The sequence below is a fragment of the Branchiostoma floridae genome, chromosome 7 (assembly GCF_000003815.2).
Source record: "Branchiostoma floridae strain S238N-H82 chromosome 7, Bfl_VNyyK, whole genome shotgun sequence".
Classification (NCBI taxonomy): Eukaryota; Metazoa; Chordata; class Leptocardii; order Amphioxiformes; family Branchiostomatidae; genus Branchiostoma; species Branchiostoma floridae.
Genome location: NC_049985.1, coordinates 23,769,624 through 23,784,126, shown reverse-complemented (window position 1 = coordinate 23,784,126; position 14,503 = coordinate 23,769,624). Strand labels below are relative to the sequence as shown.

General features: G+C 40.9%; 1 protein-coding gene across 1 annotated transcript in view; it reads left to right on the top strand.

The window, feature by feature from the left end:
• The window catches only part of LOC118420182 (neuronal acetylcholine receptor subunit alpha-9-like), a 55,987-nt gene that overhangs the window by 3,757 nt on the left and 37,727 nt on the right, over positions 1-14,503 (top strand). The window contains exon 4 of the mRNA XM_035826896.1: positions 257-658. Within this exon, the coding sequence (XP_035682789.1) occupies positions 257-658 (402 nt within the window). The remainder of the gene's footprint in view (positions 1-256; positions 659-14,503) is intronic.

The window sequence follows — 14,503 nt, the reverse complement described above, 5'->3', positions numbered from 1 at the left end:
TTGGACATGCTAAGGTTTTTTAGGTTTGGTTAAGCATAGCTTTTGATGCTAGGGAGAATTGACGAAAGCTAGGTACCCCTGCTTCACGGTCCCATATCAATTTAAGTTATCCTTCTATCAAATAAAACCACAAAACCTAATTAGAACATACATTTATCATGCCCTGAAGAAGTCAATTAGATATTTCTCAGTAATGGAATGCTAAAACATTTTCAGTGCCATGCATATCTATACCTTTGTCTATTGTTGTTTTCAGTACCTTGTACTGAAGGTTACGCAGTATGGCGTGGAATCTGCTACAAGCTCTTCAACACAAAGAAGACCTTCGGCGGAGCGGCCGCGGCCTGTCGTGAAGACGGCGGCACTCTCGCCATGCCCCGTGACGCCGAGACCAACGCCTTTCTGCTCTTCTTGTACAAGTCCGTGGGCGACAAGAATTGCTACTGGTTCGGCCTGCACGATCGGAGGGAAGAGGGAAGCTTTGAGTGGATGGATGGTACTGCGCTTGGGGATTACAACCACTGGGCTCCAGGAGAACCAAACAACAATGGAGGGAACGAAGATTGCGTCCATTACTGCTCATACAAATCCTGGGAGGACAAATGGAACGACGAACCATGCGGCAGGCCTTATCGCTTCATATGCCAGGCTGTTCCAGGTATTTCCTACATTACCAAAATATCTTTTATTAATTTTTCTTCTTACACAGAGACGCGTTCCTTTTTAAAGAAGAAATTTTAAACGTTCTGTGTTCAAGAAACATTCTGTCAACAAGTCGATAATTTCTCTTCATCAATTTACGTTACAGAACTTTTTCTTGAAGTAAGATTAGCCTTCCTAGAAGCTCCTACATGTTACACTAAAGTTATTCTTGTATTCTATGATAATGATATTCTTTGAAAATGATATTGCTACACATTAAAAACAAGATAATCAGACTTGAACTTCTAGAAAATCTTGAGAACCATGTTGGAAACATGTCTTTCCACATGAAATCACTGCTAATTTACATTTTTCCAGGACGTCTGTAGGCAGCAGGCGAAACTGTCAACTGCACTGTACATCGGTTCTTCAACCACCGCAGTCAAGCGTAACAGTAAGACGAAAAAAAAATTGTAGCACTGTTAACTATAGAAATGGGCTAAGCAAAATCATTGAATTGTTTAATAATTATTCGTAAGAGTTTGTAATGTAGAAAAACAACACAGAAGAATTGACACCAAAGCGATAAATTTGTACAATTTTAGTCATGCATAAGTGTCTTTTTAACAGAGAATTTACCAATCTTTTCAAACGTAACCAAACGTTACTTTATATAAATGACATTTTAGAATGGAAAGAGATCCAGGCTTAACTGTATTCAAATTCGACACCTGTTCTTCTATATTAAGTTTTGTTGTTACAGTAGTGAATTAAGAAATACACCTGTCAGCACAATGTCAGTTTATCTAATATTAAGCAATACATGGAAACCAGTGGCAATGATGTACGAGTTGGGGTGTTTACGAAGAGAAAACATTCAATCTTTTTTCAGGTAGGCAGAAGTTTTTACCTGTTTCAAGGCCTTTCATGAAAAATTCATAGCCGACAGGAAAATTGCAAATGAGCGACAAAACTTCGCTAAAGAAATTACGTAACAATGTATTATTGTAATATATGTAGACAGACTTTCTTTCGTAAATACAAAAAGAAGTTAAGTACTTAACCCTATTCAGACCGGGGGGGGGCTTTTGAGGCCCGCGCCAACTTCGATGCCCTATAACGCCAGAACGGCTTACGGTAAAGCCACCAAATTTGGTGAGTTTTCCTAAACTATTGTTGGCAACAATTGTACGAAGTGTGACAAATTTTCCATTTTTTCGTGTTGCCATGGCAACCGTTTGCTGACAGGCAGTTTTGCCAAAAATCACTATTTTTGGTTCTAACAATGTATTTTTCACATTTATTTGCTATATTACTGCTATTTTGTGACATAAATAAAATCTTATATTATTTAGCATATCTTTCATAATTATATATGCATAAATTATGCTAATTTGATGACGTCATCAGCCCAAAATCCAAGATGGCGGACCGTATGGCCAGATCAAGAATAACAAGCTAATTATCCCTTAAAATTTGTAACTACCTGGTATTTTTTCATCAAAAACCATCTAAATGAATGAATTTAGTCTATTTCCATTGCCCTTTGTGATAATTTGTTGCAAAAAAAGTAGTTTTAAAAATTCAAGGTAGTGGATATAATATGGCGGAGCCTAACTCGTATCTTAGATGTGCATGACGTCATTTTATGACGTCATTGTGACGTCATCGATGTTGCTATTGGCAATACAAGTCGTAATAAACATTATTATTCTGTTATCTGCACTTGTTGTTACATTTTTGTAGTATAACTTGAAGTTGTCTGAGAATACCCTTTTTTCATGGGTCCGGCCAATATAATCAAATTGATGACGTCATAATTACGTCATTTTACGTCAACGTAACGTCAAACGTCAAATAATCGTCAGATATTATGTCGATATCACGTCCTGAAAATTTGGTGGCCCTACGGCACGTCGTTCAAGAGTTAGAGGACTTAGAAGTGGAGGGCCTCAAAAGCCCCCCCCCCCCCGGTCCAGGGATGACCAAAAAAGCCCGGTCTGAATAGGGTTAAACTGTTACAAACCTAGCTTGCAGTAATCTTGTTAAAGTTATGGAAAATTATATCATTGACCGATAAAACCCTCATAGTTACACATCTCTTGACATTTGATTTGGACAGTCCTATCTGTGAGTGGACGTGTTACTCTGATTTGTTCATTTTACGATGAGGTTCTTTTGGAAGAGCTCATTCTTGCACAGAAGGTGTCATTTTCAAAATTTAGTTTTGAACTGATATGATTATGCAAAGGACCGTTTCATTGGACTGGTCCATTAAACATTGAGGGTACGATTTCTATAAAGGGTTATACATATCTTTTCAAAACCCAATTTTGGACGGGGGATACTGCGAGCTTTATTTTTAGAAGTAGATGTGTTCTTTGGAACTGATCAAGGGTACAAAAATATGTCGCTGAAAAGCTATCTTTATTGAAAAACGATTTAGGACTGAAGTGATTCACTGTTTGAGTAAATGTGCTCTTGGAATGGCCAATAAATGATTTTTCCTTTGTAATAGCGTATTCCTGCATAGGGAATTAAATTACACTAAAGACTTTGCAATAGAACACTTATGGGGAGAAATGTTTTTTTTAATTATCAATTTGCCCAGGAACAGTCCATTTTTCCATTGGGAGGGAAATAGGAGAAATATGCTGTATTTGCTTGTAAGCATCTCGTCTTTGCTTGAGCAAACCTGTATGTGTTCATTTTGATATAGCTGCAAGTCCGCGATAAAATTGCTTAAAAATAGGATTATGCCTGACTGCGAAATTCTGCAGTTCCATTGGGCATTGTAAGGCCGCGCTTTTGATCCAACAGCATGAATCGATACGTAAACAAACAAAAAAACAATACTCGGAAAATGCGAACACCATGTACAACAAACATGTGATGAACATTAGACACGCACATCTGTACTTAGCACTACTCACTCACAAACAAACCTGTCCTTGGTACTGAATACTAGCCACTCAAAACATACCTGTCCTTGGTACTGAGCATTAGTCACTCACAAACATGCCTGTCCTTGGTACTGAGCATTAGTCACTCACAGACATGCCTGTCCTTGGTACTGAGCATTAGCCACTCACAAACATACATGTCCTTGGTACTGAGCATTAGCCACTCACAAACATACATGTCCTTGGTACTGAGCATTAGTCACTCACAAACATACCTGTCCTTGGTACTGAATACTAGCCACTCACAAACATACCTGTCCTTGGTGCTGAGGATTAGTCACTCAAAAATATACCTGTCCTAGGTACTGAGCATTAGTCAATAACAAACATACCCGTCCTTGGTACTGAACATTAGTCAATAACAAACATACCTGTCCTTGGTACTGAACATTAGCCACTCACAGACATGCCTGTCCTTGGTACTGAGTATTAGCCACTCGCAAACATATATTTCCTTAGTACATGTATTTCCTTGATATTGAACATAAGTCCTTTTCACACTGTACGTTTGGTGTCTATTGGTTCTTTAACATACTCGAAAACGGAACCTCCATTTAACGTCCTATCCGAGGGATGGCCCTAACCAAAGCTTGGTACTTGTACTAAGTACCGTTTACATATCAACGGATATGAACACAGGAATTCTGAGGTATGGTCCAAAACCCTTCTGTCACGCCACAGCAGACATACATTTACGAGCGCACAGTATAGAATAACATCGCTATCGAAATAAAGTAATGATAAATACGGAGTGATGAAGTAACATTGACTTTCAATAGACGGTGTTTGATTAATAGTTTTGCAAATATTTATGTACCCAACAGCGCGAGGGAGAGATTAATTTAGTGTAACATTTGTCCTTGGTAATTATAGGGTTGGTAATTACTGCCATAAAACACACGGCCCATAGAGGGATAGCACATATTCTTTGGAAGGTTCCACTGTCTTCGTGGGGTCCTCCTGACCACCGCTTTCTAAAGATTACTGCCATGTTTATATATCATTCATAAGACATCAACATTAAAGAAATTTATAAACATATTAAACTCAACAGATAAATGTAGATCTAGAGGTGAAAATTGCAACGCAGCGTTAGTCAATGCACACCTTACTACAGAAATGGCACAACCCAACTTCACCTGTACATCATTTCATTTGCTTACGACACCCTCGTCCCCAACAGGCAGATTTATTCTGCCTTCGAGTATTCCTGCCAAGTAGATACCCTCCGGTCGACCGCCCTTTACCAGATTTATGCAAGCAAAAGTGAAGCAATCGACTTAAGTAGCAAGACGCTGCCAAGAGCTTCTTAATGTTCAGCTTGGCATTTCTTCCACGTCTCTGGAGCTTTTGCCAAAGTCTCGAATAAGGTGCGCTTGGACGGAAACGTATCTTGTTACGTTGCGCATTGGTCACGCTCTACACTGGCTAGAAGCTGGAAAACCGAAGTAGCGATAGTTCAACGGGCATGAAAGCATTTCTTCAGCTGTAATTTTTTCCCCGTAACGTTTCAACACAAGTCCACGGACAATGATGTCTGCTGCACGACCGAAAAGCTTCGCCGTCGGTATCTCCATTCTCGTGGTTCTACTGTTGCCATTGAAAGGTAAGGCTTTCTTCTATTTCAGCTTGACGGTCAAATTAATACATTGTGTCAATAGGAAATATCTAACTTTGTGCGTACGTGGGAACATTAGTGTATGTTGTGCTTATGATGAAGTAAGGTATAGATAGCCCCATAACATTTTTAGGTCTTAGAGGCAGTGTTTTTTTTTTAATCTACTCAACTGTGGCTTGGGCGCGGTATTGTAAAACGGCGCCCATCCCTCTTATTTCACCGCGTTTCAACTCCCCAACCTAAATTAAGAACCCAATTTTTTTAAAGGAATGCCAGGAAAACCTCTACCAGGCTCACCGCTGGTTAGGAAAATACTCCTCTGGCCGGACGACTCCCCTAGCGTACTATAGACTATTTGTCCAATTTCTACAATTAGACCACCGATCCGCGTAGCCTGGTAGAGGCTATGTCATAAAACGAACCGGTGATATGTTGATCATGTGTCCGACAGCATAGCCACTTGGTCATTGGACGCCACTGCCTTTCAAGTTAAATTTGCCCGTGCATATGTAAAAGATGCTTAGGGGTGGCGCCCAGCTCCATTTCTGTAGCCCTTGGGCCAAACATTTATGCAAGCCAAAACAGCAGGGGCTAGTTCGCTGGTAGTGATGTGTGTTTAACTCCCATACTCTTCCTCATTAGTGCCAAGTGCTAAGCAGAGAAAGCAGCATGTACTGTTTTGGAAAGTATGACTCGACCGGGGATCGAACTCACGACCGGCCTAATGCAAGCGCGAAGGAATATATCTTCTAGCCGTCAAAGATGTTATTTGTATAATCGTTCATGGCATAATTGCGTGCTCTGCCCACTGAAGTGTGAAATGAAATAACAGATTAGCTTGTACACACGACTTGTAAATCGTTTATCAGCGAGTAAAATGGGCGCACTAACAAGAACAGTGCTTAGGCTATCAATCAATCCAAAAACGGTCTAAAACGTTGACAAAGTATGATCTTTTGTAGGATGTTATTGTGGGTTCGGAAGAAAGATCTACTAAAGCTTGTACTGCAGTAGCAACTTAATGCAGACAAATACCCTTTTCCAGCGTTATGCTTTTCTCGGGGAAAAAAGGTCTTTAAAGAACCCCAAACTATAAAAGGTAATCATTATTTTCCAATGGATAATGTACCGATGAATACATACATAATGCAGCAGACGATTTGTTTGGTCCAATTATGATGAATTACACGCCGTGTTTTTCAAATATTAAGATGATACTCGCTAGCCCCGGACAGACCCTCCCCATGCATTTCCTACGCGTATAGACACTTCCTTTACCGTAAATATTTTTCGCATAAATGAGGGGCGATAAACACCAAGACGGCTAATTGTTAATACGATATCAAAGAAGAAAGAAATTAGTTTTTTTTCTTATCTTATCACTCATGGAATCAATTTTGTAACCTAACTTCAGTCAGGTCTTTCGAATATATTGAATTTAACATGGGCTGATATTGTTAAATTTTAGAAGTTATTTTGTGTGTATTCAGTTTATTAACAGTGTTTTTATAGTGCGCGCGACTAGTTCTAGTGGGTACTTTATCGTGTACTTGTTTCCTACTTTGATTGCCCCTTCATAGATACATGTCTTCAGCCAGCTAACTCATAGCTTAGTCGTGTTTTATCGCCATTTTTGTTGTGCCATGTAGTTGTCACATCGCTAAACGACCTTGACATAACGGAATTGAGAAACAATGATGTATTGAGTAGGACCTAATGATCTACATGTCTCTTATATAAGGTTTACGTCTTTAAACGCGCGCAGTGGGCAAAACTAAATGTTGATTTAGTCAAAGGATCGAGGAACGTTGGTATTCATGATAGCGATATACAATATTTACCTTGTTTGTTTGTTAGAAATATATTCAATTTGTACACTACACAAAATCTGACCTTTAGTCACACGTTGACAATCCGTAAATCATACTCAAAGACAGGCTTTCATAAAACCTTCTTTACGCATGCTTTAAGGTGTGTTTAAAGATTGGCTTCAGTGCATTGATAGATCTCCGAGTAAATGTACAACATATTTTTCATTTATTTTTTGGTTAGCAAAGACACACATAGATTGGCCTGGTGGACATATGCAAACGGCAAGGCAAACAAAATGTTATTTTGATACGGATTCTTTGGTCAGCAACTAGTCACTAGTGGAGTCCGTAGTTAGTTAGTTGATTTTTGCTGACTACAGTTTGCCAAGTGATTGTTTGTATTCACGGTTCACTGTATTTATCTTCAGCCTCCTCGTCTCACAAATGCATGTACGTTTTTTTACCGTGCAAGCCGTTTTAGATCTGTGATCCTTGATTTCATAATTGTGTAACCATTGATTTCATAACTGTTATAATATCATGCAAAATGCAACATCATGATCGAAAAAAACACAACGCTTAAAAAATAAATCATTCTTAATGTGAAATTCTTTGAGAAACCAGGCAAATTTTCGTTCGGCTAGACTTCTTGCCTCCTTCAAGAGACAGGAAATAATGAACCGATCAATAACACATGTTAGACTATTCGTTTGTTCTTGCTCTCCGACGTACAAGGTAATTTTTGGATAATGGATAGGTACTAAAGGTGGGTAGAGGTAAATGGCTTTCAAAGGTCATAAGGGCAATGAGTTGTTATTCACTGTGTCTAGGGTACGGTATTGGAAGGTGGAGCCCATCCCTCTCCTTCAATTGGCTTTCACCTCCCCAAACGAACTCAGGTAATGGTTTTGGAAGGCGGATCTCAGTTCTCTCCTTCCACCATCTTTTACCTCCCTAAGTTAGGTACACGTTTTTACACCTGGGTGAGAAGAAAGTTGTGTCAAGTGAAGCCCTTCCGAGTACCCCTGGTTCGTAACCCCTGCATCGCCTATTAGGTCAGTTAGTCCTCACTCATAGTGAGCTGGTCTCAATCATGATGTTTCTGACCTGGGGAGAAGAGAGGCTGCAACAGTTACAATGTAGCCTGTAATCTTGAAATGGCCCTCAGGGCACACATTGAAATGTTCAAATGACATCCAGGTCTTGTTAAGTTGTGACCATTAAGTAAAATAGTGCCTTTCCCAAGGACACAGTATCAAGCCAGGAACGCTCGAGACTGAACCAACCTGTCTATCTCACGTTCGCTTCCTTGGTCATATGATTCTACATACAGATGATAGTAAAGGCAATATAGAATAGATTCGCTGTAACGGATCGGCATAATGTTGTATCAGATGGCAGTCAACAACAACAAAAGAAATCACCGATAAACAATCCTAGAAAACGATAAGAAAAGCACATTTGGTATAAGTAATCGTAGTGAAATATGTTTGTGTGCCAACCACTGCTTTCTAATAAGCTTACTAATTAAAGCGAGTTGCTAACAGTTTAATCTGCAATGTGCCCCTTGGGACTTGAGACGCTTGATGAAGTTTTAATTTGCTGCTAATGCCAGAATTTACATTGTGCCTTATGTATTGATTTTGAGATTAAATGATTCAGATCCTGTTCCGTTACGTTAATCAAATTAAAAGTAAACTCCCTGTGTTTATCAAAACAGCTTTGTTTAATAGGGGATGTCCTTTATAGTTAGTGTTTATGGTATACTCAGTAAACCGCCTAATGGCATAACACACCAAGTTTGTACTAAAGAGTACAAGCTGTGTCATCATCATCGGTCGACGTGATCACACATGTTCGCACATGTTTATACACGACGGGGTTATACTGCCCCTTTGCATGCGGGGTGACATACCCTTTCGCTGGCTGATTACAAGACGGGGATACGCCAGGTCTCCCGTCCGGGTGAATGATGTAATTCACCATGTGGCTGATACGAGACAGAGGTTCGCCAGGCCTCCATCCGGGTGATTTGAAGTGAATCACCAACTCCCTACAGAAGGATTTGCACCAACACACACCGCACAATCGGGCGTGTGGGGGTTCTTTAACTTGCATGGGATGTGGATGGAGGCCCCGTGTATGGGGAGAACCATACACGGGACCTCCATTTAACGTCCTATCTGAGGGACGGACCTAGCCGAAGATAGGTACAAGCTGTATATCTGGACACAGTAGTACTTTATCCAGTCACACAGTGATGGACCCCTACTCTTTTCGATAAGTCTGGTGGTTTCTTTCAGGTGCTCGAAATATATCTTTCCCCAAATATGGGATTTCCATTTGACGTCCTATTTATCCGAGATACTCATATTTCTGAGCGAACTGAGGGAAGCCATGTAGCGTTGTGCATAAAGTCATTGGGGCATGTCAGGAGATTCGAGCCAAGCACCTTCGGGGTCTAGACGAGACACCACACCATTACATTATGCCAATGCTTCTTGGTGCGGGAACGGTCATAATTTTAAATCTGTCAGGCCAGAGACTGTTTGACATCGGAATCATTAGAAATAGCACTTGTTGAGTGCGGTTATAGCGCCACTCAAGCGCACGATGTAACAAATTGATTTTGTTTCAAATTAAGGAAGCATTTCATCACTTATGATAAACTGAAATCTTTTTAGTCATTGAACCACATGTAAAATACTTCATTTCATTTCTAATTGGACTGCCTATGACTGTTAGTTTGAAATCATTATGTACAGAATTAATCTAGTGGTAAATTGCCTACTGTAATTCCAGCTCTTCGAATGAGGCCTAGATCACAAACCGTAACCATAAGGGTGATTGATAAGCAATTAAATAAGCAGACGTAAGATATGAATATAAATGGGCAAACAGAAGAGCACCTTATTATCATTATTAGTAGTTGTAGTATTAATTAAATAAAGATACAGTTACAACACAAAAATTAATCTTAAACCTTATCGTACATTATGCTTTAGGGCATTTTTAAAGCATACCTTTACGTATGGTGTATAAATGGTTTACAGATACAGATCAGATTTTGTTTAATCAATAATAATCAGTAACGTGGCATTTTGGTCGGAACGTCTAAGCTGAAACAAAACAGTTTCTTGCGACAGATGTGACTACACAACCCGCTGTACGTGCCAAAACGTGGGCAATCTTTTGGGATCCGTAAGTGGTAAGTACCGCCTCCGTACGAACTCGTAGGGAATCCGACGGATTTTGGAGCACGCAGTCATGCCGTAAAACTTTACGTGCACGTGCAGGCAAAACTTTTAATTTGTGTGCCACCGGGCTGAGGATTCGCCCCACGTACGTGCCAGTACGGGCGACGCGCTTGCCTTTTACAACCTGAACGTTTCCATAAATACGTGGCGGACGTAGGAATCTGAAGTATCTACTCAACGACCGCCCTTCGGTAATGTTGCATGCTTTGTTCCCTTCCTGGTGGCATAGATGAAACGATTCTTAGCTCTCGAAATAGACATTGAAGTAGCCAGCTCCTCTATTTTCTGTCTTGTCCTTATTATTCTACGTAAGTTTCAATTTTCAAACGTCTCTTTCCCTGTCCCACTCCTGCTTTATGTACGACCATATCGATTGAAGGAATCCCCTTGATTTCCCCAGATGTAATGAGCCTTTGTCTTCACACCTATAAGTCTATTCTTTACGCTACCTATTACAGTGTAAACACCACAGTTGAGCTGACTTAACCCTTGTCTTGCTGAGGCTGTTATATATAGAGAGAACATGTTTAACCCTTGTGATACTGAGTCTGTTTATATAGAGGAAGACGATATTTAACCCTTGTCATGCTGAGCTGTGTTGTTATGAGTTTCGGGTATTTCTCATGTAAAAACTGCATACCACTGCAAAGCCCATCGGATGGGGGAGTAAATCTACAGCAGCAGCGCAGAGCAGGTCAAGTTTGACTTATTTAATGAAGTCATCATCGATATCCCTATACAGTGCAGCCATAGAACCTGTCATGTCAACCTCCTCCTGTCACAAAATAACTTTTCTCCAAGCCACAGTTAAGCTATGGAACTGTCTACCACAAGACATTGTAAATCCCAGAGACTTGAAGACCTCCAAACGAAAAGTAACCCCCTCACCTCACCGATACTCCCCAGCGTGATGTATTGTAAAATGTCAACACAGCTGCTAATGATGAGGTGTGGTCACAGCATAGATTGAAGAAAAAATGGTGGGGGGGGGGGGGGGCTGGCCAAAAATAGTCTACAGGAAACAGGTTAAGAGTGAGTAGCCTTAGAACCATCTGTATCTATCCCACCATCTCCTACCAGTCCTTACTTCACTTTGATCATCATCATCAGCGTTCTGACCCGAGTAGCCCCTTTCAGTGCCCGTGAAAATCCCATCAGCACTAACTGCCTCCCCGCCTCGTCAGCGGAACCATGCGGTTAATTTATCAGGCACTACTGTGCGCCCCTGCAATGTGAAGGTCTGTAAGGACTGCCATGAGTCAACCACGCCTGATTGTCTGCCGTCTGTCACGTATACCACTACTGAGTGTACGGTCGTATGAGGGTCGTGTACTGCATCTCCCTACCCCATTCGTCTTCAACAAAGTGATTCGAATACTCGGGGGAAATTGGTGCATTCGTCATGCTCACCTTCATAGAAGGGAAGCATATAGTTTCGTCTTCATCTTCTTCTTCTCCTGACAAATATGCTAAATGGCCTGGGCTAGAAGTCTGACGCTATGCATACTCGTAAAGTAATCGACACCCTGTGGTGTTCGATTACTTGTGTAGCAAGTGGCAAGACAAAGCTGGAGGGGCTGGTCACCATAAAAATGTGTTTGTGTGAGAATAAACTAAGCATGTACGTGTATTTAGTTTGTGAGTCAAATACGCCTGGTTGTCTGCCGTCTGTCACGTCCACCACTACTGATTAAGTATTTTACGGGTCGTGTACTGTAATTCCCTTCCTCGTTTGTCTTTTAGTTGTGCCAGTCGAATACTCATGGAAATTTTTGGTGCATTCATCATTATGTTCACCTTCCAAGACGGCAAGCATATTGTTTTTGCTCCGTTTCCTGTTCGTCCTCTTCTTTTTCTTCTGACAAATACGTTCAAGGATCGTGACCAGAAGACTGTCACTATGGTTATTGGTACAGTAGCTGACACCCTGTGGTGTACGATTACATTGTGTGGCAAGTGACAGGACAGAGCCAGAGCTGCTGGTCACCATATGAATGTGTTTGAGTAAGAGCATGTATATAGTTTGAGTCGAATATTCCTGGCTATCTGCCGTCTGTCACGTTCCCCATTGATGTAGTCTCGTACGGATCGTGTACTACACCTCTTTTTCCTCGTTTGTCTTTTAGTTGTGCCAGTCGAATACTCATGGACATTATTGGTGCATTCATCATTATGTTCACCTTCATAGATGGCAATCATATACAGTTTTCCTCTTCTTCCTCTTCTTCTTCTCCTGACAAATAAGCTGAATGTCCTGGACTAGAAGTCTGTCGCTATGCATACTGGTAAAGTAGCTAACTATGTTCATCTTCAAAGACCATATTGTTTTTTCTCCTTTTTGTCCTCTTACCCTTCTTGTTCTTCTCTTGACAAATTAATTCAATGACCTGGACCAGAACGCTGTCGCTATTGTTATTGGTAAAGTAGCTGACACCTTGTTTTGTTCTATTACATTGTGTAGCAAGTGGCAGGACAAAGTTGGAGGGGCTGGTACCAATGTGAATGTGCTTGGGTACGAATAAACATAGCAGTAGCTTGTTGGGCTAGGTCTTTTGAGATAAACATCTTGTCGTGCCAGTACTAAGGTGTTTCTGGTCGTGTGTGTAGTACCAGTGCTTTCGGAGCGCGTTAAGCTAAGGGCACAACGTTAACGTCAACCCGCCGTACGTAAAAATACGTGCTGTTTACGTGTCAAAACGTGGGCAATCTTTTGGGATCCGTAAGTGGTAAGTACCGGGGTCCAAGGGTTTTTGCCCCCCCCCCCCCCCTGGGGGGCGAGATAACTAGCGTTTTCGCCCCCTTTAGCGCCCCCCCCCCCCCCAAAGAACATTACTAGTACTTCTCGGAGAGGTCGCAAGAGCAGCTGGTTACTACATATTAGGTGCGCTACCTGGTACTTTACTGCACCGGGGAGCAACATAGCTGGTGTGTTACCCGGTACCTATATGGCACCTTATTACCGTAACATGCCATACCTTGTTCGGTGCAATACTTTATGAATACCTTATTTGCATAATCAAGAAAGACTGTCACATTACATAGTTCTTTTGTGGTCAATTCATACTAGAGACTTCATATTGGAGATATATAGGTTGCTTGAGGACAGGTGAATACAATGAAATACATCTTATGTCGAAACTCAGGTATATGCAATAATGGGAATACCAGCTGCAGGGGGCGAGAACGCTGTGACACCGGCTCCGTACGAACCCGTAGGAGCCCGACGGATTTTCGAGCACGCAGACACGCTGTATAGAGCTTGACGTGCAGGCAAAACTTTGTGTGCCATTAGGCGGGTTGAGCCCTTAGCTTTAGACAGGTCTTAAATTATGCTGGACAGAAGAAACTACTCGGCGGCATATCGTCTGACTTCTATGCCAAAATGTGATAAAAGCAGACCTACAGACGACCCTGTAGCATTGCATCTCATCACATCATCAGATTCCACACTTCAAACGACTCCAGAAGCTTCCATAGACATAAAAGATGACACGAAGATTACTTTTTTTTATAATAAATCCAGATCTGTTATTAAGTTTAGTGTCATATGAGAAGAGAATCACAATTTCAAATTTTCATTACTCAAGGATATAAAGATTGACAGATTTAGGTCAAGACATGTATGCGTTTGGGTATGCTTTATTGCTGTGAGGTATGAAGTGACTTTCAATAGCCATGCCGCAACGGTGGCTAAATCAATATTTATTCTGCCGTATGTGTGATGCAGGAATTATTTGGGGTGCTGTGTAAGCCTTCGGTACTAGGTGAATGATATGATAGATTTAGATAGTGCACTCTGGGGCGGGTATTAAATAAATCTCAAACACACGAACTTTTTTACATTCGCCAAGAAGTTTATTTGTTTGTTTGTTTTGTGCTGAAGTGAAGCGCTTGTGGCGTGGTTGTTTATGTAGGTCAACAGCATGTCTGGAAAGGTTGTTTAGGTAACTTCTTTTGTTTTAGTAGGTGAGCAACGGTTGCGAAAACAAAGGTCACGTTCGAAAATGGTTACCTTTGTGGTTTCCTCCGGAACTCCAGCTGGCTGTGTATGTATGTTTTTCGTAAACGAATTCAACAATATTTGTTCAGCAATTTCTTCTTTTTACATTTGTCCAGTGATTGCTGTAGATAGATAAATACAGTGCTTTGTGACTGTAAGAGGCATCTTTTAAAAGCCTCAGTTGTGAATGATTTATGCTATTTATTATGGTA